Raw genomic sequence first — 27,821 nt, 5'->3', positions numbered from 1 at the left:
AACCTTGAACACTAAAATATGCCAAAAATACTAACTTTCGATTGAAATTATCGACTTTTAATTGTGTTTTTTATCATCTTTATATGGGCATATGTATGTGCCTGACTTTTCGTAGTCAAGGGTCTGGGTCTAGCACACTGGCAGTAGATTTTTCAGTACAAGTTGTTGTTGTGACGTCTAGCCCATGTGCTCACTGCCATGCTGCCACTGTCACTTCTAGTAACTTGAAAAAAACGTGAAATATACTATAATTTTTCTTCACCATGGTCTTAAGATTTATGATTTTTATACCCTGAGCCCATTGAAAATGGGCAAAAAAGGGTATAATGTGTTTGGCAGAATGTATGTAACAGGCAGAAGGAGGGGTGGCAGACCCCATAAAGTATATATATTCTTGATCAGGATCAACAGCCGAGTCGATCTAGCCCTGTCCGTCTGTCTGTCCGTCTGTCCGTCTGTCTGTCCGTCTGTTTGAACGCGTCGATCTCAGAGACTGTAAGTGCTAGAGACTTCAAATTTGGAATGCAGGTTTGTGAATACCATACGCAGGTCAAGTTTGTTTCCAATTTTTGATGCCACGCCCCCTTCGCCCACAAATTGAAAAATAACGATTTACAGGCGCAATTTTTGACATAGCACTCCCTAACTGAACAATCAGTTGAGAAGCATGCGTATTAAACGACCCTGAAAATTTCAAAGCGATTGACCCATAAATAAAGAAGTTATTTCGGAATTTAGATTTAGTTGAATAATTACATTAGGATGGCAAATCAAACGTGCGAGCGAGACAGCATGTTCACGTTTGTATGCAAGGCGCGCACAAAGACAAAACGAATAAGTACCCATTTTTTTTTTTGTACCAAATAAGAATTAAGCGATAAGCAAAAATATTATCGATATCATGTAATGAAAATGTTAATGTATAATTTATGTATATACAAATATACAATTTGATTGAAATATAATTGTGTTAATATATAAATATGTATTTTTGCATGCCGAAAATCAGCAGAAGCTGATAGCTATGTATGTATGAAATTGCATGAGAGAAATAGCGATCATTTTGCAGCACTACTCTTGCATCTTTGCCGAGCACTGAAAGCTGCAAAATAATAATTTAAATATTAATATTTTCGATTCCTTACACATATATATAATAAGTATCTGCTTATTATCGTTGTAAAAAAAACTTAGCATTTTCCGCTTTAAGAATCTCATAAAATTAGACATTGCCTTTTATTTCAAATTTCGCGCGCACTGCAGCAGCCTTTGGCAGGCTTGAATTTGTTGCGTAAGAGGGAGAGTGAGAGAGGAAAATTGGTGCTGCCAGATTGCAGGCTGAGCAAAGTTGTAGTTTGTGGCTACTCTTGACACACGCTACATCGATTAACGATTACGATTACGATTCAATTTATCAATTTCAAATTAATTTTAAACAAGTTTATTATATTAAAGTTTATTATATTAAACTTATTTAAAATTAATTAGAAATTGATAAATTGTAAATCGCAATCGTAATCGTATCGAATGTATTAGTTCAGTGAGGCATTAATAACGTAGTCTGCAGTGATAAGCACAGTGACTTCAGAAAACCGAAAGTTGTTCATAGTTTCGCGTGTGTAATTTTGATACCCTGAGCCCATTGAAAATGGGCAACAATCAACTTTTATAAAAGAGGACATGGGCTCAGGGTATCCTACTGTCGAGCGTGCTCGACTGTAGCCACCTCACCGCGAGCGAAGCGAGCCGAGGCGAGCAAGCGAGCAGGGGCGGAGCCTTGTTATTATTATACTCATGACATAATCATTATTTTTGAAAATAAAACTTATAGCATAATGATTATTTGTTGAGTTATTTTGACTTTTTTATAAGGAATAAATGGAAAAGATTCCTAGTCAGTAAACCATTTTTAAATTTAAAAATAATTCAAAAAAATTTTAAAAATTATATTTTCAATAATATAGTTATTTAATTTTAATTATTTTTTTTTAAGTCAATATAGCACCTTGCGTTTTATTTTTGATTCAAAAAAAATAAAACTCAAGAAGTAATCATTATTCTATGAGTTTTAATTTTTTGCTCAAAAATAATGATTATTCCTGAGTTTTATTTTTTTCTCAAATTTCTAAAACTCAAGATTATTTCTTGAGTTTTAAGGCCTGGTTACACTTAGAGCGAAACGACCGCGGAATTAAAAACTCCATACAAAACAAATGATAAAAAATTTTTTACGATTTGGAGTTTGATATTTGGTTCACACTTCTCGCTACGTACGCTAAGTATAGGCATAACGTTGTGTTAACTATAACATGGCACTGTTAAAGCCACTCTTCGCAATTACGTATTGGAAATAGGTTTCAAACCTATTTTCGTCAGTCAACAATGAAAACAAGTGGGAAAGGTTATAGTCGAGATCCCGACTATAGGAAAGTTTGGTCATTTTGTTTTGTTTCTGAATAGCTGATTTGGTTTTACACGGCTCAATAAAAGCGCAGGGTCGATTAAACATGTATATCGATAGCAAAAATACTAAGATTCTGTACATAACATACCAGCTGATTTTCAGCTCGGAAAAAGGGCGAGCGTAACGATTTCAGTTCGCTCCGAGTGTAAGCTAGGCTTTATAATAAAACTTATAATGATTACAGTCACTGATCAAAGAAACTACGAGTTTTGCAATTAATCTGTGGATTTCCACAAAAAAAAATGCTGTTCAATATTTTGATCTAGTAAACTTTATGAATACAACGATACCTTAAATATATTTTATAGTTTTGATTCTCTTTTGTTCTTACCTCCAACAACTTGGCACTTTAACGCAATAATGTCACCTTCACTGTATGGACCAACCACTGTTGAGCGTTCTACGTTAGCACTATCGCGTATTATGACTTGTTTTGGAGGTGCTGTAATTAAAAGGATACAAAATAATCTTAATATGGATGAACATACTATAGAATGTAATGTAGAAAAAAGATAAAAAGTTCAGGGACGAGAGTTTTTCCGTTCTCCAAAATTTCTAATATAACGTTTTGTGATGGACGATATTTAATTTAATATTTAAAACTCTTAAAGTAGACGAGTTTAAATCATTGCTCTATGTGGATCAAGGCTAAATCAATAAAACAATCACGGGGGTCCACTATTGGACTCAACTCTTAAATTATTCTCCAGACAATGCTCCTACCGACTACCACTTGTTCCGGTCGATGACAATTGGCCTGTCCCAGCTGAAGTTCACTTCATATGAAGAATGCAAAAAATGGCTCGATGAAAGGATTGCCTCAAAAGAGCTAGTATTTGAAAACTGCCAAAAAGTTGGGAATAAGCTGTGTACTCTGTGAAATATGGCCCCAATCGAAAAAGGTCCCAAAATATTACACAGGAAACAACAACAACGATCTTTAATTACATTTTGTGTGTTATTTCCTTTTTTGGTACCTTATTTCCCAAAGCAAATTGGTGTCTTATTTCATAATAAAATTAGTCCCCAAAAGAAGACAAGAAATAAGGCCGCAAAAAAAATTATTTTATTTCATTTTCTTATTTGGAATACCATAGTTCCAGTGTTGTTTTATATCGAAAGTTTCCAAATAAAATAAGCAATCTCGAATGTCGGAGACCCCGTACGTACTATGGAAAAAGCTAAGACTGCTAAAAATTAAAAAGTATTCTGCTCACTTGACGCCCTTACAGAGCGGTGTATTACATTTTCGACTTTTTGTTGGCAGCTATATGATATAGTAATCCGATTTGAACTGGTAAGGATGTATAAAACAAACTTAAAAGCATATTCTGTCAGCTTGTTTACGATATCTCATAAAACAAAAAGTTTTTCTACTAAGACTTGATTCTCGTCCTATGACAGCTATATGATATAGGGGTCCGATCTAAAAAAGAAACAAGCTTGATCTGCCTGCAATATAGACGAATCTATACACCAAGTTTGGTGTCACTAGCTTTTAAATTGCTCATATAATTTGAATATGCAATTTTTTTTTGTCGATTTGTGTGCGATAAAGTGGGTGTGGCCGCATTTTGGAACAAACTTGATCTGCTTGCAATATAGAGGAGCCTACATACTAAGTTTGGTGTCCCTAGCTCTTATTGTCTCTGAGATCTGGGTGTTCATACAGACGGACAGGCGGACATTGCTATATCGACTTGGCTATTGATGCTGATCAAGAAAATATATACTTTATAGGGTCTGCCACGCCTCCTTCTTTTTGTTACGCACATATTCGTTTAAACAACCCCAATAGACTCCTGTACTTTTTTTAAATACGGAGTCTAAAAATGACTCCAAAAAGAGGGAGGTCTTAGAGATCAAAATTAACTTCGAGACTTAACATTTGATGTTGTATACTCCGTAAGCCCCAACCTGAACCGAACCCATTTCTTAAATAAAAGGTTCTGTTAGAAAAAACAATAGTTACATTCTTTTTATTGTGATGTGATGTAACATTCATCGAAATATCGACAACTCACTGGAGTTTGCTCATCGTAGTTCATTTGCAGAACTAAATTATCTTCAATCGAAACTTTTTTTTGGAATTTATTGCTTATCGAGAAGTGAAGTGAGTTCAATCGCGCGGAAACAAAACAAGTGCACTTTAATTATATTATAACATAATAAATAATAAAATAATAGGTAATCTTAAAACTTAAACTCCGATATAAAAATCAAGAAAAATTATATAAAAAATTTTGGGTCTGCAGCCTTGGCTACAAGGGTGGAGTGAATTGGGCTTTTTATTTTTATTTTCGAAAACGCTGTATCATCAATGGATGATACTATATAATAGCAATATCTGTAAAAAGAATTAAATTTTTTAGAAGTCATCCGATTTCTCAAATATAGATCGTCGATGCGCCATCTAAGGATGACCTGAAACAAATTAATGTCATTCAAACTCGAATTCCAATCCAAAAGATGCTAGCAGACCCCATTAAAAGGATTTATGAGATTTTCATGGTTATTGGAACGCTGGGTCATCCTTCCAATTGTAAGCAGCGTAGGCAAAATTATTTTTTTTAATTAATTTTTGTCTTTGGCTCACTTATTGACACACCAGATAGAAAAGTAGTGTTGGTAAACAGGCCATCATAGTGACAAGTTGCCCAAAGCAACAATAAAAAAGTTAATTTTTATGGAAACTTTAAAATTCAATTCAAAAAATCTAGTTGAGTCCTGTATCATATTTTGGTCTCTAAATATATGATAAATAGCACTTTATTTGGTGTTTTTTTTTAACTTTCGTTATAAAACAGAACATTACTCGAATTATATATATTATATCTATCTACATATATAAAGCGCTTCTTCCTGTACACTCACTCACTCATGTATCATTGTTCAGGCCAAACCACACGAGATACAAGCTTGAAGTTTCGGGACAACAAAACTATGACAATTTTATCGAGAGAAAAGGCTTCGTTTTGGAAAATTCGACCTGCAAGTGTGTCAAAATCGAAGCCAAAGTTCGCGTTTATTTTAATTTACATGTAGCAGCGTTTGGTCAGCCAACGAGTTTAGGTAGTGCAGAGGATGGTGTCGTAGACTTATGCGCACGGGTTCGCGCTCAAGCACAGATAATTACGATATTTTACAATTTGGTCAAATACGGGCTACTATTTCACATACCTGCAATAGGAACAGTCGGGTTCAGATTCACCTTTATTATGAAAAACTTTTTTGTTTTATAAGTTATGTTAACCAAACTCACAGGTTATGTTTTTTTTACCCTATGTTACATCCTGACCTAATTTTGTCAAAATCGGATGACTATATCATATAGCATAGCTATCATGGAAACAATCAAGCTCAAATTAACCTTTAGCATAAAAACCGTATTTGAGACTTCCTGTTGCACCCTGACCAAATTTGGTCAACATCAGGTAACCTTATCATATAGCTGGCATTGGAACAATTGGATGGAATTTAATTTGTAGAATACAATTTTATTTATTTTTTGAGCTTTCTTAGTCAAACTCACAGAATATGTCTATTTTACTAAATGTTACACCCTTTTCAAATTTGGTCTAAATCGAACGACAATATCATATAGCTGCCATAAGAACGTCTGGCTCAATTTTAGCTTTAGTATGAAAAACGTTTTTAATTTTTGCAATATCTTTACCAAACTCAGCGTGCACACATTTATACGTTTCATTTACAAAAAATTTTATCTGTATATATAAAACTGTTTGTCCTGACTGACTGACAGATGACTGACTGATATTCGTGAAACCCAAACGGTAAGGCCGAGGAGGATGAAATTTGGACACAACATAGCTGTGAAAATCTTATCGTGCATTCAGACGCCTTTTTGCGAAATTCGCACTGGAATTTCACACACACATCCACATGCACAAACACACACACATACATACACACATACGTTCGCTTATACCCAGTAAAACCCGGGCATCCCTTCTGGCAATCTTATAATTCATGCGAAATGATTGGCACATGGCTTGACAGGGTGCTAAAAGAGCTCAAAATAGCCTTGCAATAGGAGTATGTTGCATTTGCTGAAATTGGAAGAATAAATGCCAGGGCTTTCAAAACGTTCGCTGCTCTGCTATGTATTTTGTCAAATCCTTCGCCAAGAGAGCCACAAATTCTGTGAACTACCACGAAAGAGCGGGCATAGCATAATAAACGCAATTTTTACCTTGAAAACTTTGAAAAATTATTATTTTAACATCACGTATACATTGTAATAATTTGTAAAAAATAAATACTAATATTTCTTTATAATTTTTATTTAGGAGCCGTCAAGTATATCACTGCGGACGGCAGTTCGTGTTAGTGACGAAAGCATCACGAAGGGTGCGAAAGGCGACTAACAATATATACAGCTAAGTTGGAAAATTTGCTACGACTGTCCGATCCGATCGAGTTATATACCGATCGAAAGGTATAGTCCTTTTGGTAAAATTTTGTATTTTTAAAAATTCTACTTAAAAATACACGTTGATACCACAATCACCCAAATCCGATAACTGGTTCAAAAGATAAATAAATCTGAAAATTTTAGTGGACTTCTCAAAATGAAATAAAAAGTCAGTTTGTTTGTCTGTTTGCATCGAAGCGCTAAAGAAGCTTAAATGTAATGATGGGGATTTATTCCTTTTCTAAAATCTAGAAATGTTTGTTCTACGACTTTTTGAAAAAACCGCTAGTTTAGCGGGAAAACGCAAAGTTCCGCTAAAATTGAAACCTCAACAGTTTCTAAACCATAGAAGCTATAGATATGTTCTATATATCATTGGAAAGGTGTGTTTGAAGGTGTACCTTTAAACTTTTTTTCTTAAGTACTCAGGTAACATTTTACAGGTGAAGAAAAGTTTTTTAGCTTACATTATGGCGATTTCTGACAAAACGGCTCTAACGATTTCTGTTAAATTTTAATATGTTGTAATACGTACAATTTAGCGATTTTTGGTATATGAAACATAAAGCAATTGCTAGCCCCAAAATTTCTGATATCCAATTTTGTGACGAACAAAATTCAGTTTAATCTAAAAATTTTAAATAAAAATATCACGCGAACTGCCGCGTTAGTGACGAAAGCAGCACGAAGGGTGCGAAAGGCGACTAACTATATATACAGCTAAGTTGAAAAATTTGCTACGACTGTCCGATCAGATCGAGTTATATACCGATCGACAGGTTTAGTTCTAACTTACAAAATGGCGTACTAAAACTTTTTCTAACCAACCTGGGTCATGAGATACGGGCGTGTAAGTGGGAGGGGAAAAATTTTGATAATTGCAGCTTATGGGGCCGTTGGGGCTTTTGGTAAAATTTTTATTTCTTAAAATTCTAATTAAAATACGCGTCGATTGATACCTCAATCACCTAAATCCGATAACTGGTTCAAAAGATAAATAAATTAGAAAATTTTAGTGGACTTCTCAAAATGAAATGAAAAGTCAGTTTGTTTGTCTGTTTGTCTGTTTGTCTGTTTGTCTGTTTGCATCAAAGCGCTAAAGAAGCTTAAATGTAATGATGGGGATTGATTCCTTTTCAAAATCTAGAAATGTTTGTTCTACGACTTTTTCAATTTCCCGCTAGTTTAGCGGAAAACGCTAAATCCATAAAATTGAAACCTCAACAGTTTCCAAACCATAGAAGCTACAGATATGTTCTATATATCATTAGAAAGGTGTGTTTGAGGGCTTTTAGGCGTACCTTTAAACTTTTTCTAAAGTACTCAGGTAACATTTTACAGGTGAAATGAAGTTTTTTAGCACATTTTGGCGATTTCTGATAAAATATAAATTAATATAAAACGAAAATTGGCATTCGGCACTGCGCAAAAGTTATTTTTATGTACAAAGAAGATCACCCTTTTACTCACAGTGCACAATGCCAATTTTCGTTTTTTTATATTATATTTTATTTTATTTTAGATTAAACTGAAATTTGTTCGTCACAAAATTGGATATCAGAAATTTTGGGTCTAGAAATTGCTTTCGTCACTAGACTTTTACCTCGTTTAGAGGTTTTTTTTGTGGGATAAATTAATACAAAAAAAAAAACGAAAATTGGCATTCGGCACTGCGCAAAAAGTAATTTTTATGTACAAAGAAGCTTACTCTTTTTGCTGACAGTGCACAATGCCAATATTCGCTTTGTTTTTATTAACTTATATTTTTATTCAAAATTTTTAGATTTAACTGAATTTTGTTCGTCACAAAATTGGATATCAGAAATTTTGGGGCTAGAAACCAAATCCACATTTTGAATAGACATGGGGCCCCAAACGACGAAAAACATTTTTTTTTCTTAGAATATTTTGAAATTTGGCTTTTTTTCATGCCGTTTTTTAGAGGTGCGCCCACTTTTGTCATCATTACTCGAAAAAAAATTCTGTGCTTCGGTTTTAACCTCTGTTTACAAAGCTATTAATTGAGCGCCGTATAAGATAAAATGTTATTAAATCGCCGTTTATCCATAGATTTTAATTAATCGTATCCAGTGTTGCCAACTCTTCAGTGCCGGAAAAAGCTATATTGACATTTTAAAAAAGTTAGAAAAAGATAGAAAATTTTAAAAAGAATCCAAATAAATAGCCCATGGACAGAGGTGCCACAAAAATCTAAACCAACCGAAAACATCCCAAAAATATATAGAGATTTGGAAGATTTTCGGTTGCATCTGCTTTCTGTGGCACGTCTGGCAGGTTTTAAGCGAACGTCAGACGAGGACTTTTTAACCGACACTTTTCTAGCGACGATAAATTGTGCCATTCACACAATTCACATTGTATGTCAAACAAAAATCCCAACGGTTTTTGTTTTCACAGAGTCTCGTCACTCTTTAAACAATTTCATACAAAAAATGCTTTAACATAGTAGGCATTTGACCGACACCGCAAAAGCGATGAAATAGGACGTGTTCTATTTCCATCGGTGAGCGTCGGTTTTTGACCGACGCCTTAAAATTTTGTGTGTTCACACGACAACTGACAGCTTTTCAGCAGCAAGTGTCGGTGAAAAATTCCTCGTCTGACGCTCGCTTTATTGCTTTTATTACCTCCCCCACCTATGTAGGTTTGGTTTGGTGCAAGTTCATTATAAATACTTTACTTTTAAATCACTCAGTTTAGCAGTTATGGCTGAAATTCTTTATTGAGACATCACGCTTCCAGGCCTCTCACGCGCACGCAAATCAAAAATTGTGAAACCTTTTGCCAGTGATGGAAAAGTGTTGTAAAGATAGTAAAGCGGCATTTACTGATATTATTGCAACAATTATCGATCAAAAGTGATGCCATGCTTAGATATTTCGATATGACAGAAGTTTTGTAAATCCAAAAAATCCATTGCAACTTTCAATAAAGCTAGAATTCCCGTCACCCGAAAGATCACAATTTTTTCCGTTTTTGGCATTCAAAAAAAGTCAGATCTGACAGGAAGAAAGCTGACTTGGCAACACTGATCATATCTGAAACAAGCCTCAATAAATGCAGCCCTGCAAAAAAAAAATTTAAAAAAGTTTTTTCGTTGTTTGGGACCCCGTATCTATTCAAAAAATTCGGTTTGGTTCAATTCAGATTTGGGCTGTTGGCTAGTGTAATAATTGCTTCGTACGAACGGTGAAAAAACTTAGTAATCTGATTTATATAAGAAGCTATCATGTCTTTTAGCAGGTACTTATTACTAATCCATCATAAGTAAAGAAGGCATGACACATTAAAAAGCCTGTCGAATAAACCCAATATTAGAAACAACGACCCTTTGCTCTTAAATGACAGATTCTGCAGTAGAAACATACTTTTGATACTTTTATTCTTTTCTTACATATAAACGCGTTAATGTGATCGGATTTTAGAATTAAACAATTTGTGTGGTGCCCGGGTTACAGAATATTTTATAAATAAAAATTGAGTGTCCGAATTATCAGGTTGTCCGAATTAACAAGTGTTCGAATTATTGAAATAGTACAATAATTTATTTTTGCGTGAATGAAGTTTATCCAAGAAAAATATTAGAAGTGCTTGAAGCCTTATTTCATGTCTTCTTTTGGGGCCTTATTTTATTGGCGATGGACTATATTTTGATTGATATACCTGTAACTTTACAATTGTTCATCATATTAAATTTTCATTTATTTGCGTGAACGGAAGTGGGAGTGACAAAATTCCAAAACTAATTTGATTTAGGTCAACAGTGTCAGAGTATTGTCACCAAGTTTTGTTGCTCTAACCCTTAAAATTTTAAAGGGCGACCTCAAATTGTGTCAAAGTAAACAACTCGTTAACCCATTTTTGGGTACGGAGCTCAAACTAATTGAACTAAATAAAACTTACTTATGACGTCCAGTCTTATGCGAGTATTATATGTTTGCGCCTTCAAGAAATCCACACGACATCTATATATTCCAGAGTCACTTGCTTGTATTTTTTCCACAGAAAGCCTTCCAGGCTCGTTTTCGAAAACAAAGTAAGCTCTGTCTCCAAAAACCGCATCGTCTGACCATCGTTTGGGAGCCTTTGAAATACCAGCTCGCATGTCCACACTGAATATAGAAGCATATAAAAGAATTAATTAAAAATTATTAAAATGATCATAATTTAACTTAAAAACATTAAGGGTATTTACAATTAATTGCTACGGCAAGAATTTTTTTGATAGTTTTAATTTATGTATTAACTTGTGTCAACTAAGAACAGTCGACATTAGTTAAATTAAAACTATGAAAATAAATTTAGAATTAAAACTGAAATGATAAAAAATAAAACAAATTACTTGTGCATGTATCTAAAAATAAGGGTTTGTAATGTAAATGTAACAACACCAAGAGTTGTCTTACGGTTATTTAAAGACGAAAGATTGAGAAAAGGAAGCCTACTGGAGTACGGTGGTAACCGAAGGTTGGGAGCCCAGCTAAAACCACGTAAGGCAAAAAGCAAAAATTGCTTTTAAACTGATTCAATTCGATTTTGGTTTATTTGATACTGTGGGCTCCAAATGCATGAACAGTATTCCAGGATGGGGCGAACTAAAGAGACGTAAAGGAGTTTAGTGGTGAAAGGATCATTAAATTCTTTCGACCAACGTTTAATAAAACCAAGTACTCCTTTGGCGTCATTAACTATAGTGGAGATGTGTAAACTGAAGCATAATTTGCAATCAAATAAAACTCCAAGATCCTTTCAGATTTTATACGATGCAAAGGGGCATTGTCCATCGTATAAGAACATAAATAGGGCCTAGTACGATTAAATGTCATGAACATACACTTTGAACAATTGAGATGCATCTTATTGTCCGAGCACCATAGTTGAATAGCGTTCAAATCGTGTATAAAAAGGTAAGCTTTAGAGCATCCGCAAACATTAAAATATAAGAATGAGACAGAATGGTGGGTACATCGTTAATGAACAGAGTAAAAAATAAAGGAACCAGACGATGGAGCATAATTTGGAATGAAAACATCTAAGAGTGCATTTAGGGTCTCATAGAAGGAACAATATCATTGTCAGTAGATTTTTCTAAGAAGCACCAGTCGGTAGCAAGGATAAGCTCAATAAGCAATAATTAATTTACCTTGCAAAAACAACGACGAGGTGGTTGCTGACATAATAAAGGTGGACTAAAATGCTTAGGGATGACCTAGAGACGAAAGTATTTGCGAATTTGTTAATAAAAACTTGATTAAGGAATTCGATCATTATGATTCTTAATTGTATTAATTTGAAACAACGAGCAATAAAGCAGTCAATCTAAATAATTATCTTAGTTTAACAGAACAAGGTAATTTGAGTTACTGAAAAATGGCCACGAAATTTTAGGCAGATTAAAATCCCCCAGTACACTAAATAAGTCCTTGTCTTTGACTTGACAATTAATTTCTTTAATACGGGCAAAATGTTGCATGTAAACTTCCGTAGAAACTTTTGGATAAAAAAACAGATGATGAAAATTTATCGAGTTGAAAAAATTACTTTTCAATATCAGTAGTTGCATTGAAAGCAATGCTTTCTGACTGAAGTACCGATTTAGTGGCAATAAGTACGCCACCACTTCGAGTCGGTCGATCATTTCTATATAAAAGATAATTATTTGACATTACTTCAGAATCATATACTGTAAAATTTAACCAAGTGTCTTACAGGGCTATTATATCAGAATCAAAAGACATACTACTCAAATATAGGTTATTGAGCTTTGTAAGGAGACCTCTAACATTTTGTTAATGAAAGAAGGCAAAATCGAGACGCAGGTCTAGTTTTTTGGTGCGGTACAGGCGGGCTCATGTACGTTGAAGCTACCGACTGCAAGGGAAACAGGTAAGGACTAAGTACGCCTTTTGGACCTAAACTCATGACAAACATTAGAGGGGGCCAAATTTTGGATCATAATCACAAGCTATTTTACGGGCTGTAGCAAAATTAAACTTTGTAATTGAAACATTAACAGGCTCCGAAACCTTCTACCTTAACACCGAAGGTAGGCCGAGGGCTTGTTCACTAATAAGATCATTCTTTAAAGCACTTTTAATCACCAGTCTGAGCAACGTGGATCTGGCAGTTGTCAGAATCTAACTTAGCCAGGGAAAAGCGCTGCACTTTGCCTCAGCATATATGGCGCACGAGGAACCGGCCCCACCAGCATCAGTGGAACGGCTCCTAGAACACGCGGAGAAGAACAGAACAAATCTTCTGGTAGGCTGCTACGCAAGCTGTAGACACACAGTATGGTTCAGCTCGGAGAACAATGATTGAGGTGAGTCTCTTTTTGATTATATTATTAACAGGAACATTACCATATGTAACAAAGGCAGCACCCCAACCTTTGTATTCCCCAGTAGTGAGGAACAACCGAGGTTTCCACGCGCCACTCTTTTTCAGACCACAGGTATATAAAATTCGAGATTGATATCGACGTTATCAAGCCCGAAAAATTACGTAGCCCGCGAAAATCGGATTGGAACAAGTTCGCCAAGCTCGATCAATCCAATGTGAGTAAAACAGCAAATAACAAGGAGCTCTCGACGAATTCAATAGATGGGGAGGTCGACAAGCTTAATATCATACTCAATAAGGCCTACGTATCCTTCTGCCCGGTGTCGTATGCAAGGAAGCAGTACCCACCGTGGTGGAAACAGGAACTGGCAGAGCTACGAAAGATTTCTAGAAAGACCTTCAACCAAAGCTATGCTAGCAAAGTATGGCAGCCATATAGGGACGCCCTGAAGACATACAAACAGGCGTTATAAAAGGCCAAGAAAGAAGCTTGGGCAAAATATTGCAAATCCATAGACAACGTCAAGGACACGGCCAGAATCGCCAAGATCCTATCAAAGGAGCACAACAACCCGAGTACACGGTCTATCAGAGAATTACTTGAGATACTGGTAGACACGCACTTCCCAGGAAACAACAAAACGGAGAAAACCAGATAGTAGTAGTTACGATGATAGTAACGAGGACATAATCTCAAGAGAACGACTTCTCTGGGCAATAAACACCTTTGACCCATACAAAAGTCCAGGACCGGACGGAATTATACCAAAGATGCTACAAGTTATAGAGGAAGGCACTCGCGTGGCTGATTGACATATTCAAAGCCTGCATTAGGTTGAATTATGTACCGAGAGCCTGGAGGGAGGCGAAAGTAATATTCATTCCGAATCCAGGAAGAAGAGGGCATGTCCTAGCAAAGGACTACAGACCCATAAGTCTCACATCTTTCAGCCTTAAGACGTTGGAAAGAATACTTGATAAGATTGAAGGGAAGCAATGCAAAGCCCAACATGCATACACAGAAGGGAAATCCACTCAGACAGCACTACACGAAGTAGTGCGCCAGGTGGAAGCATCTCTGGCAGCGAAACAGTACACATTGGCCGCCTTTTTGGACATAGAAGGAGCCTTTAACAATGTAAAAGCGGACTCCATCACGAAGTCCCTCGTAGACCTAGAAGTCGAGGGACACATCAGTTCATGGATCGCGTCCATGCTGAAGAGCAGGAAGATAACAGCCAACCTAGGTGGCGATAATCTCACGCAATACGTGAGTAGAGTCGAAACGAAAGTTCCCCAAGGCTCAGCGGACGCAAAGTAGTCTAGTATCTATCAATGCCATTCGAAATGCACATAGAAAGCATCGCAACACAAGCTGCCTTAAGACTCAGAGAGTCTGATAGCTGGATGGAATGAAACAATGAACACAGAAGCATACCACAGAAGGCACGTATAGTAACGTCCGACAAGACGCCAAGAAAATTCAAAACCAGAATACCGTCGAGAGATGAGTGGGCTACAGGGAATCTTGATGACACCTTTGAGATATCACTCTACACTGACGGATCCAAGGTGGACTGTGGTTTTGGGGACCGGAGTGTACTCGCCGGATCTAGAAGTGGAAAAGTCATTCCACCTTCCGAGATCCACGAGTGTGTTCCAGGCAGAGACTTTCGCAAAAATATAGGCAGCCAAACTTCTATTGGCGTAAAGTCTCGTGAACTCGAAGGTGGCACTCTTCTCTGATAGCCAAGCGGCCATCAAGGTTCTCAGCTCAGTCAGACGAAATTCCAGGCTAACAATAAAGTGCAAAGATACGATAAATGCAGTAAGTCGACAGAATAACGTTGGATCCCAGGCCATAGGGACCACGAGGGTAACGAAAAAACGGTCGAACTGGCCAGATTAGGGTCAAAACTAACTACAACACCTGAAGAGGTACGACCACCTCTGACTAGCAAAATTAATTTTGAGATGCCTCGATTATTTTCAACGCAAAATTTACTGCCTTTCTTGTGAAGAGGAATTATGAAAGAGCTCTTCCAAGCATCAGGAATAGAAGATGTAATGATTGATGCATTAAAAAGAATATTAAGTGGGATGCTCAGTGAATCCGCACAATTCTTGAGTATGCAGCCAGGAATACCGTCGGAAACGGGAGAAAAATTTGATTTTACGGCTTTCATGAATTTACAGACCTGCGCTCTCGTAAATAACGGAGGAAAAATTGAACTGGAGTTATAAATATTATATGGATATGACAAGCTTAGCTTAGCATTAGAATATGTAAGATTCTTGAAAAAATCTGGCAAATAGGTAAGTTATTTTGAAGTAATTATCGTGAGTAACATTATTTAAAGACATAGACGGTAGAAAATATGACGTTCTACGCTTTGAATTCACGAAAGCACAGATTTATTTCGGATTATTCCTAAAGTTTTGTCTGCAACGGCCAAGGTAATTTTGGTAGCACTGATTATTAGGAAAGCAAAGTTTGCTGTAGACAAAGAAAATTGTGAAGAACTAGATAAGGGATCGGGAGGCACTCAGTATAGGGTACACATGCATCAAATGAAGACTCTAAGGTTCGGATGAAAATATCAACGTCATCGTTTATGTTTAAATATGCATTTAAACAAGACCAATCCGTAGAAAAAAAGTATGTTTTTTAACAGCATGTAATTGGCTTTACGAAAACAGCGAGAACTTAAAGATTTCACAGTTACATCCTTGCTTGGCACCATCAAGCTCAATTTTAATTGTAAGGTAGGATGATAAACATCCTCTGCATCTGAGAGCGGTGATATTCTTGTTAATAGGCAATTATCAACGGAGCTGGGGAAAGCCAAATTGAGAGGACAATTCTTACAGTTTCGGACATGGTTAATCTTCTGCTCACTTCGCTTCTCAATTATATATTGTTCATTTCATTATCTTGCAACGCTTAAACCAGATATGTGCAATTGTTTAACAGAATATTAGGGATGTGATATCGGTTTTACAGATGTTGAGCCATCGGCCTGCTACAATCTGAAGCAGAGACATGTCAAATAATAAGACAATGAAGATATGCTGTGGCGAAGGCGTGAGGTAATTTAAATCATCAGAAACCTTCCAATCAGTGTGAGACAAATTAAAATTACCAATAGTAATCAAGGAGTCATGAGCAGAAAAAAATGAATTTACATAAGAAATAGCACGAGAGTGGTTAAGATATACAGTGTCATTAGACGCAGGATGAATGTAGAAACATTTAATGGACAAAAAAATGTTTGCAGTTTTATTCTAACGGCAAAAAATTCTGTGTCAGAGTTAACAGATAATGGAATTTGCTCAGACGGTAAGCTAATGCTCACCGATATGAGTACACCGCCTCCACGACGATCAAGTCGATATGTTAAACATTTATCTACAAATAATTCGGAGTTATTAACTTTAGGGGTGAGCCATGTTTCTGTAAAAACAATTATATCAGCTTCGAAAGCGGCACTACCAATAAAAAGTCTGTTAAGTTTACCCAGAAGGCTTCTTACATTTTGATAGAGTAAAATGTTAGAAGCATTTAGTTTTTTGAAACGTTGGCCGACGATGTTGACGCAATAGAGGGCGATTTAGGCGGACGGCTAGTTCGAGGATTGGGTAATTTAAAATGGAACTCGTTCATAATAGTGTGTTGACGGCAAATATGGCTTCTCACTAAATATAGTGACATCTGTCGCGAATCTAGAAACAAAAAAAGACTTGCGCGGATGAATGGCAGATAATACAACAGGCTGCAGAGTGGCTAAAAACAGAGGTTGAACAGCAGTCAGTGCATCGCAGCCGTTATAAGTAGTATCAGCATTGGCTGTCTCAGAAGCAATTGCTGTGTCAGCATTTGCGTCCACAGCATTTGAAGCGTTGGTTGAAGTAGCATATCTAATTATGTTCACATCCGCTTCAGCAACACTCGTTGCATTGGCAGCATCAGGAACAGTGACATCGGTGCCATTGACTTTGGTACCAATATAAGGTGCATTTTGAGCAGCTTCAGAATTAACTTCTGCAGCATTGGTGGAACAGAAACAGTGACATCGGTGCCATTGACTTTGATACCAATATAAGGTGCATTTTGAGCAGCTTCAGAATTAACTGGTGCAGCATTGGTGGATACAGGTTCAACCTCCGTAAGACATCCCGTGGCGGATTTGGGTGTCGATATAGGTGTGGCAGGATAATCAAGTTTTCGAACAAATAAATGATTATTAGGTAAATCAATTTCCATTTATCGGAAATCCCAGCACGACCAGCTTAAGCAACAGTTGGATTTTATCAAATCACCTACTTGGCCGCCGATATGGCCAAATTCAGCACAAGTAGTATGAGCAGTGTTATCGCGAAGCCAGCAATACACACAGGATTGTCGTGAGTTTATTCTGCAACCGTAAACGCAGAAGGCAGCGCAGCATAGACTCATGTTCAAAAAAAATGGAAAGAAAAGATTGTTATCTAAAACAGCAAAACACAACAATCTAAACTGACAAGGTAAAAATTGTAAATGTAAGGCAACAGCAGCAAGCAAAGTACATTACTTTGTCACTTTGTCGGACCACTATGTCTTATAGCGCCCATAGGAACAATCGGTCGAAAATCAAGTTTTAGTATAAAAGCAAACTGATACAATAAGCATATGATTTGCTTTTATATATCCTGTCCAAAGTTGGTTCAAATCGGAGCACCATATCATATAGCTGTCATAGGACCGACCGGGTGAAAATTAAGTCTTAGTATGAAAAACTTTTTCCCATTATTAGTTTTTGACAAAGTAAGTAAGGGGTCTCCGACAGTCGACTATACTAGTTTTTACTAGGGTCATTCTTGTTGACTTGGCAGGAATCAGGGCCATGGGAGTCTTCACAAGCTACACATACCGAACGCAGCGTGCAGTACGTTCTGGTATGCCCATATTCCTGGCAGTTTGAGCATTGGACTGGACCATTCCGTTTGTGTGGTTCCTCAACAGTGATTCGGTGATGCAGCAGGAGCTGTAGTTTGTAGATCGGGTGCACTTCATTTTTCTTTGAAGCTTTACTATCTGGCTCTAGCTCAACTTTAAAGAGAAGTTGCGGTATTTTGCTTTTGGTTAAAATATTTGTTGTTTGCAACGAGATCAACAATCTTGTTCACCAATGCGTTAGATATCTTCTCCCGAATGTATATAGGTGGGGGCTTTAGTTTCTTTGCTCCATTTCCAGCTTAGGGAGGCTGGTCGTTGACAGTATCAGCCAGTGGTGCAAACCTATTGTTGGTGCTTACTGGGTCCCCAACAGTTTGGTTTGAGTCACCGCGGTTAATTTTTGATTTATTTTCCCGTATCTATTGTGGGCTAAGTTTTCGCTTAATTTGAATGTAGCGATCCATTCCGGTCTGCCTAGCCGGATCCGCTGGTTTTGACGCTGCGCTTGCTATCGAAGCAGTAGTTGAAAGAGCCAAGCCAAGAGCCAAGAGACCAAGCGCAAGGTCAGCAGAAAATGGTACGACGACTGTTGACACAGTTTACGTTGTTGTTGCCGTAGCGCACAGTGGGGCAGATCCTCATTTTGCGTTGCAAAAATCATATCTTTTGAACCAGTGAAGATATTTTCAAAATTTAAAAAGCATTTGATAGAAAACTTCATAAGCTTTAAAATCAGTGCTTTAACTGCGTAATAGGCCTACTGGTTGATTCAGGGCTTTCGGTCAAAGTTGAAAAATATTTTCAGTGCATATTTTACATGTAAAATTAAAAAAAAAATTTATTTATTTTTTGTTCGAAATATAAATTTCAATCTATTTTATTCTTTAAAAAGCATTGTTTAATATATAAAAAAGTTTTATTACGCTTATTTAAAAAAAAAAAATTTTGTTTATTTTGATAAATCTTGTATGATGCCTGGCATAGCGAAAAGGTATGAAATTGCACTGCGCTCTTCCTCTTCTATCACCATTTTTTTGCGAGGTTGCATCAGTTTTCGTCCTATAACTCTCCCAGACGCAGCTGGACGCATGAAAGACCGGGGTTATTTCGTTAGAGAATTGATTAACGAAGACTCCTGTGGTAGTGGGATCGAGTCCTTCGAGTCCAATTTTTTTCTATTCCATCAAAGTCAAAAATAGCCTAATTTTAGTGCTTTTTTTAAACATCGCTGGAATGAAAGGTCAACACGTGAAGAAACAAAATTCTACGGCATTTAATTAAAATGAATGTACTTTTCAGATGAAACCAAAAACATAAAGATCGGTCATATAACTTGTCATCAAATCAGTTTTAAAGTTTGCATTTTTAGGAAAAATCCACATTTGTGCGCGCACTGAAATAAGGTCAACTTTGAGAGGCTGTCACGCCCACAATTTTACCTGATTTCAAAAATCTTTTGATTTGTAATCTCTGGAGATTTCTCTATCGAATGCCTTTATTACTTTTTATAAACGCTTTCGTCAAAAAAATGATTTTTGCCACGCATATCGGCCGCCTGCCCCAGTGTGTTGCGTCAGCTGCAGCGACTTGTGAGGGCAAGTTTTGTGGTGATAGTGGTTTCCGCGGGGAGGGGGTCGGCAATGGAAAGGCACACTCTTCGCTCCAGGTTTTTGGAGTTGTAGTTGGTAATATCGGAGAGCAAGGACGCGCTCTCACATATTCTACGGCTAAGAGACTATGCTTTAATTTTTCGGCTGTTTGTGGTGTTGTGTCGGAGACATAGCTTAAGTAGGCGTTGTTTTTGGCCAAAGAGGTATCGTAGTGACTCATCGAAGTTAACACTTGCTTAATTTAAATTCTATTTTATTTGATTATAGTTTATATATTAGTTTAATTACACTTTCAAAACTAAATAAAACATCGTGCGCATCGCACTAGGGGGCTATTGGCCTAATTTTAGATATTTACCGCACTTAGGTACTATTTAATTTTTATTAATTCGGAGAGCTTTAATGAAACACGTCTGCACGGTCCGAAGGTTTGTTTGTTTAAATAGTCCTGGTGAAGAAGAGCAATGAGGCTCTGATGGAGAAGGGCGAGAGCAGTGAAGCTCCGGTGGCGAATATGAGCGAGGAGGCTCTCAATCGGAAAGAGCATTTAAGGAGCAAGGAGGCTCTGAAGGAGAACAAGTGTTCGCAGCAGAAGGAAATCAAAGTGAATCTTCAGCAGAGGCACCTGGAAGAAGAGTATCTGCAGCAGAAACTGTAGGAGGAACGTCGGAGGCAGCAGCATTTTAAAAAAAGACACGACAAAAGGAACAGGTGAATGAGCTGGAGCAATAGCATAAGGTTTAGATAATAAAACCTCAGAAGAAGATAGGAAAAGATAAAAAAAGAAGATAGAAATAGGCAAAATGGACTGGAAATATAGGGAAAAAAAAAATAATTACGGCGATATCTTGACGATGATCTAGTGTATGATCCGCGAGGTCTCGGATTTGGTCAGGATTGTGCAAATGTAAGAATATATTAATCAAGGGAGACCTCGACACGTTCAAATGTTTATGTACATATTCTACAATATAAAAAATAAATATTCAGTTGAAAGCTAGAGCTCAAGCAGATCATATATATTTATTTTCTTAATTCACCTTACACTTGTGTGTGTTAGTCTGTATGCATAAAGTATGTAGATAGACGCGAAGCGAACAGCAAAAGTAACGAAAATTACATCGAGCCAGCAGCTTCAACAATAACAACACACACGGGGACCGATTGTGTTCAACCAAAGACTATAAAATACCAAGACATTGCATGAGGCGTACAAAACCTGTTGTATGGTGGGTCTTCATATTAAAATCCATCTAATTATACACACATACATCAAATTATACATATACATTCCATACGCTACTCAGAACATGTACTGATTTAGTAGCGAAAATCTCTAGAAATTTTTGGTGTGTGGATATATAATGAAAAAATTTTTGTTGGCCCCCGTACGCACAAAGCTGCCTACGCCCTTGTCCTCGCCATATTGCCTTGGACGGGATGCAATCAATAGTTTACATAAACTCTTGGACACCCTGCTTGTCTGTAAATTATCAATTAATTCTTTAAGCTTCTGACTAGTACAATTTTTTTTTCGTTCGGGAATAGAACGTTTTTCTGCCTTAAGTTTTTTTTAAATTTTATTATTTTTGCCATTAACATGTTGCATTTTTTGTATACAAATTATTGGATTTAATACATTATTTGCAATTGTTACATAGCAAGCATTCATCTTTGTTTGGCTCATTTGTTTATTCTGGTTCAACCTGTTTAAATGGAATTCCATCCACGTTCAAACAAATTAATTGTTGGAATCGCTTCCTTCTTTAGTTTATTTTTTCCAGTGTATGCGCTATCGAAATGATTTTCGCATATATACATTGTTTTGTCATATTCTTCTTCAGGAATATTACACTTCTCGCGCAAAATTTGACCAAAAATCAAATCTGGAGGCAATTTTAAACATTTTTAAATTGAGGCGAGGCTTTGACTTCTTGCAGGCTGCCACGCGGCATACGAACATGCCAGACTTTGCAAATTCTTTTCTTTCGGAGCTCATCATTGCATGTGAAGAAAGAATGAACCAACTACGCACTTGCACAAAAGCTCTATGTACATGTACAACCACATACCAACACAACAATGGTGATGCATACATGTATGTGTGTTCATGTCGCAAAAATAAAATAACACATTTGCTCATCGAAAGTTAAATACCCTAATGAGCATATTACTCAATATTGTACAATTCTACACTTTTTAAAAGACTACTTTGCACAAAATTGGGTTTGAAATTTTTAAATCTTTTTATACTGGAGGGAACGTTTTTTAAAACTCAAGAAATAATCATTATTGTATGAGTTTTATTATTTTACTTATGATAACTTTTGAGCAAACAATAAAACTCAGGAATAATCATTATTTTTGAGTAAAAAAATAAAACTCATAGAATAATAATTATTTCTTCAGTTTTATTTTTTTGAATCAAAAATAAAACTCAATGTGTTATTTTGTCCTACCAATTTCAATTTTATTTTTGATTCAAAAAAATAAAACTCAAGAAATAATTATTATGCTATGAGTTTTATTTATTTTTGCTCTAAAATAATGATTATTTCTTAAGTTTTATTTTTTTGATCAAAAATAATGATTATTTCGTGAGTAAAAAAAAATAAAAATCATAAATCTTAAGATCATGGTGAAATTGCATATATTACCTTCAAAGAAAAACTTTGGTATATTTCACGTTTACTTACAGTTACTAGCAGTGAATGATTATTTCAATTGAAAAAAACAGATTTATCATTATTTACTGTCTCTGTTTTTAAATTGTAACCATTGGAAGTTCTATCTCTACAATAAATTAATTTGCTCTGATAATTTTCCATTAGTGTTTTGCCGAAAAATATGCAGAACTAAATCGGAGAAGGGAAGTACAATGGAAATTTCGTAGACAACTTCAGGGAAATTTATAGGAAATTCGTGTCAAATTATCGGATTGAAATTCGTAAAATATAAGTGAAAACATTTTTTGTATGCCTTGCGACACCACGTCCAAGCTCCTAACAACTCATTCATAATCTGAGCGATTCAATTATGTCTTAATAAATGAATCTTTCTGTATAATATATATATATATCTGAAATAATATATATTTATTCTAAATCTACTATCAATCAGTTTGCAGGGGGGGCAAGCGTGGGCGTGGTCACACTGGCCCAATTTTTTGTTCACTCATTATTAATGCCATAACAATAAAATATGCGAAGTTTGAACCATGTAACTCAAATTTTCGACTTTATGCCAAAAAAAAACGGCATCTGGTCCATAGTGCAATGTGCCGAATGCCGGTCTATTTTTATTTTAAAATATGATTATAATATTTATATAATCTTCATATTTAATTATTTATTGTTCGTCACAAAATTGTATTTCAGAAATTTTAGGGCATCTAACCTTTCGTCAGTAGACTTTTACCTCGTAAATAGATTTTTTTTAGAAGATATCAGAAATTTTTTTGTTTCAAATGTTGCTGCTTGTTGTGAAATAATATTAAGAAGCAGTTGTAGAAAGACCACAACAATTTAATTGTTTTAACTTATAACTGCCCGCAATGCTACAAAAAAAACTTTCTGGCGACACTGGTTATTACTGCAACGCAAAAGCTATGCTACAAAAAGTTTCTGGCAATACTGATTATTTTTGCCGCGCCAAAGCTGTCTGCTACATAGGTTTGCTGCTGTTATTGCTGCTATCATATTTCAACTCTACATAATATGTGTATATACACTTATTTGTTAATATCTTAAGAAAGCGACAAGTGTGATATGTCAAAAAACGCGAAATTTTAATAACTATAACATATTAAAATTTGATAAAAATGTTGAATGTCAATTTTTCTAAAATCGCCAAAATGTGAGCCAAAAAAAACATTTTTCTTAAACCTGTAAAATTTTACCTGAGCACTTTGATACAAACAAACAAACACATAAGCAAAGTCCAAATTTAATTATCTTTTGAACCAGTTATCGGATTTGGGTAATCGAGGTATCAATCGTTGCGCATTTTTAATTCGAATTTTTAAAAACTTAAAAAAAAATTTTACCAAAAAGCCCCAACGGCCCCATAAGCTGCAATTATCAAAATTTTTCCCCTCCCACTTACACCCCCGTTACTCATGACCCAGGTTGGTAAGAAAAAGTTTTAGTACGCCATTTTGTAAGTTAGAACTAAACCTGTCGATCGGTATATAACTCGATCTGATCGGACAGTCGTAGCAAATTTTCCAACTTAGCTGTATATATAGTTAGTCGCCTTTCGCACCCTTCGTGCTGCTTTCGTCACTAACGCGAACTGCCGTCCGCAGTGACAGATGAGGGAAATAGCACAGTTTGGAAGTTCAATGATCATTTTTTGAGTTATTAGATCGCAGCCTGGAGCTTTCTTTGGTTTCATCTGTTCTTTTATGACTTTTACAATATCATTTGGACGAAATTCAGGTGGTTCAGGTTCGCCAGATTTATCAGATACATAGGATGATAGTAAAATAATCATGACTACGTAATACTCCTTGCTGCCGCCTCACCGCCTCCTTGCCATCTGCTGCTTTCAAACGCTTTCTCAGCTAAGTTGGTGTCATGCTTGATGGCGTCGACCGTTAAGCGAGAATTCCGAAAACCATACTACATGGGGAACAAATCGCCTGCTAGTTTAATAGATTTCGCCAGCCTGTTACAGACAATATTCTCTAGTAATTTTCCGACTGTATCTATTAGGCAGATTGGCCTGTAGGATGAGGATAGCTCCGGCCTTTTGAGTTTTTCAGGGGCTGGTAAAGACTCCTTCCAGGATGCAACACCCAAAAAGTTTGGGCGTGAGTGCCAGCTTCAGCGAAATATTTGGGATTGCGGCTGGTCCCGGCTCCTTTGAGTCTCTGCTTGTCGCTTTTTGAATTTCCTCAGTGGTCCCCTCGGGGGCGTCGTGGAAGAACTGTGGGCTGGGAGTAGGATCCACCAAGCGCAGACTTAGGGTTCCCAAAAAAGAGCTTCAACAATCACTTTCATTTTAGACTTCCCCATGATACCTTAAACATTTTTACCGCAAGCTTGTATGCTTGTACGTTTTCTATGCCTGGGTTGGAAACGACGTACACCGATCTTACCGTTGCAGGTCAACAAGGATCGTTGTGGTTGCCTGCGGTATACACGGTAAACAATTTTTATTTTAATTTTTCTATTTTTATTTATTTTTATTACTCGCAGCTCGCTCCGGTGATCATCCAGTATCATTTTTTGGACTTTTTCTACCATTACTGGTGTTGTCACCTTTCAGGGTCGACCTGGACGGTCCTAGTCTAAGATGCTTGTCCGCCCGCTCCAAAATGTATCAGTTTAATATTTAATGGTTTAAAACAGCAGTGGGCAAGCCCTTGCTCTCGCTGCTCCCAGTGCTCCGTCTACAACAACAACTTTTGACGCTGCGCGCAAATCATTTATGACCCCCAATAAAACTAAGCAACAAGCACACAGCAAATGCTCGAGTTTCTTCTGCGACGCGTATCGTCATAAAAGTGTTCATTTTGCTATGATTTATGCCTTCGTAGCGTCTTGTACACTGTGTGAAAAAGTAAAGTTGGTTTTGATGAGTTTTGATTTTTACCACATAATAAGCGTTCAACTTGCAAATAAATTTAATTAGAACTTCTTTTAATGTATAATTGTTTTGGTTTGCTAAAACCAAAAACAACCACACAGGTTTTTCATCGCGACGCACAGAGTCATAAATGTGTTCATTTTGCTTTAATTTATGACTTCAGAAGTTGTGTTTGTTGTAGATGTTGTTGTAGTGCTTCCGATTGCAAATTTCGTGCCCACCGCTGGTTTAAAACGATGGAGCTGATTCCCCATAAACCTAAGAATAGAAGAACGACACCTAAGGCAGTCAAAGTGAAATCAGATCCATGTCTACGACAAGCTAAGGGCCTTCTAAGCAACTGTTTCACAAGCACAGAAAAAAAAACATTCTAAAATTTAAGTTTAAAGTTTTATGTACGAATTTTTAAAAGCTAGAAATTTTGCATAGACGAAGAAAACAGTGTCCTAGTTTTTTACTGAAAATTTCATTCTGATCGGACAGTAAATAGCCAAGATATTCAAATAATAAATTTTGCTGTTTGATTCGATAAGGGAGCATGGGCAGTAATAAAAACTTAATGATATGAAAAATATGTTAACATATTATACGTGTATAACAAATTGGTGTCCAATCGGTCATGGAGTTGAGTCGGTTCGGTTTGGTTCGGGTTTTTAAGCAATCCGAACCGTACCATGAACAGAACATTTGATGTTGTATACTCCGTAAACCCCAACCTGTATACTCCGTAAACCCCAACCTGTAAACTCCGTAAACCCCAACCTGAACCGAACCCATTTCTTAAATAAAAGGTTCGGTTCGAAAAAAAATTACTACATTCAATTTATTAGTGATATAAAAATACATCGAAATGTCGACAACTCTATTTGTGCGAAAACGACGATCTGAGTTGATTGAATTGATTTTATAAAAAGATCAACAACTCACTGCAGTTTGCTCATCGTAGTTCATTTGCAGAACTAAATGATCTACAATCGAAACTTTTCTTAGAATTTAGTGATTATCGAGAAGTGAAGTTAATTTATTTGTGCGGAAACATAATAAGTTCACTTAAATTTATAACATAAAATACATAAAATAATAGGTCATCCTAATACTAATTAAGACTGTTATTAAATTATATATTTTTCAACCCGTTTCTTAAAAAAAAAGTAAAAAGGTATATTGTGTTCGTTGGAAGTTATGTAACAGGGAGAAGGAGGCATCTCCGAACCCATAGAGCAGGCAAGCTCAAGCCCAGCATACGGCTGGGCACACACCAATACCCACAAGCAAAAACACAAAATCCAATGAAGAGATCAGTTTTTCTGTTGCACTTAAAAAAAGTTGGCACACATTTTCAACACGCCAAGCATAAGTAACACCAGGCAACAAATTTGAACTTTTTGGCTATTACAAGAACCAATCCTATTTTTAGACCCCGTACTTAAAAAAAGTACAGGGGTCTATTGGGTTTGTTTTACCGAATATGTGCGTAACAGGTAGAAGGAGGCGTGGCAGACCCTATAAAGTATATATATTCTTGATCAGCATCAATAGTCGAGTCGATATAGCAATGTCCGTCTGTCTGTCTGTCTGTCTGTCCGTCTGTCTGTCTGTCTGTATGAACACCTAGATCTCGGAGACTATAAGAGCTAGAGACACCAAACTTGGTATGTAGGTTCCTCTATACTGCAGGCAGATCAAGTTTGTTTCAAAAATCAGCCACGCCCCCTTAACCGCCTGCAAATCGACATTGAAAATTTCATATCCAAATTATAAGAGCATTTTGAAAGCCAGAAATTCCAGATTTTGCACAGATGAAGATATAATTGTCCTAAATTTTTGCTGAAAATTTCATTCTGATCGCACAGTAAATAGCGAAGATATTCAAATAATAAATTTTGCTGTTAAATTCGTTGATGGCGCGTTGGCAGTAATTAAAACTTGAATATCTTGATAAAACAAAAAATTTATATTAACATATTATATAACAAATTGGCGTCCATTCAGACGCTTCGGTGGCGCAGTGTACTGAGTCGCGGAGTCGGACAGTGCTTGTGGGTTCGAGTCCTGCCGTGGGCGAAAGATTTTTAATTTATTTATGTTCGAATTCAGATTCATTTTATATTAAAACAAACTCAGTGCTTATTTAAAATGTAATATTAACATTAAATGTTAAAATATAAATTATTTCTTTTACTTTTTAATTGAGCACTAAAACAAGCAATATGGCCATTTAGGAGGATAAAGACATAAGTGAGAGTGGCTCAACACTTTGAGCCTTTGTCTTTGAAAATTTTTGCAATTTTGTCGCGGGTCTGATTCCGGCGGAACAACTTTTTCCAGCTGAATTTAAGCTTTTTTTTTTAATTTTTACAATTTATTGAAATTGTTATTTATGAATGTTATACTGACATTTAATATTGAATACATGTTTAA

At 36.2% G+C, this 27,821-nt stretch overlaps 1 protein-coding gene across 1 annotated transcript in view; it reads right to left on the bottom strand.

Annotated features, from left to right (window-relative positions):
• Window positions 1-27,821, bottom strand: part of LOC117782646 (hemicentin-1) — a 125,050-nt gene that overhangs the window by 81,458 nt on the left and 15,771 nt on the right. Inside the window, exons 3-4 of the mRNA XM_034619668.1 lie at window positions 10,824-11,032; window positions 2,796-2,906 (exon numbers count right to left, since the gene is read on the bottom strand). Of these exons, the coding sequence (XP_034475559.1) occupies window positions 2,796-2,906; window positions 10,824-11,032 (320 nt within the window). The remainder of the gene's footprint in view (window positions 1-2,795; window positions 2,907-10,823; window positions 11,033-27,821) is intronic.

The sequence above is a fragment of the Drosophila innubila genome, assembly GCF_004354385.1.
Source record: "Drosophila innubila isolate TH190305 chromosome 2L unlocalized genomic scaffold, UK_Dinn_1.0 5_B_2L, whole genome shotgun sequence".
Taxonomy (NCBI): Eukaryota; Metazoa; Arthropoda; class Insecta; order Diptera; family Drosophilidae; genus Drosophila; species Drosophila innubila.
This window is presented reverse-complemented; position numbering and strand designations above follow the sequence as displayed.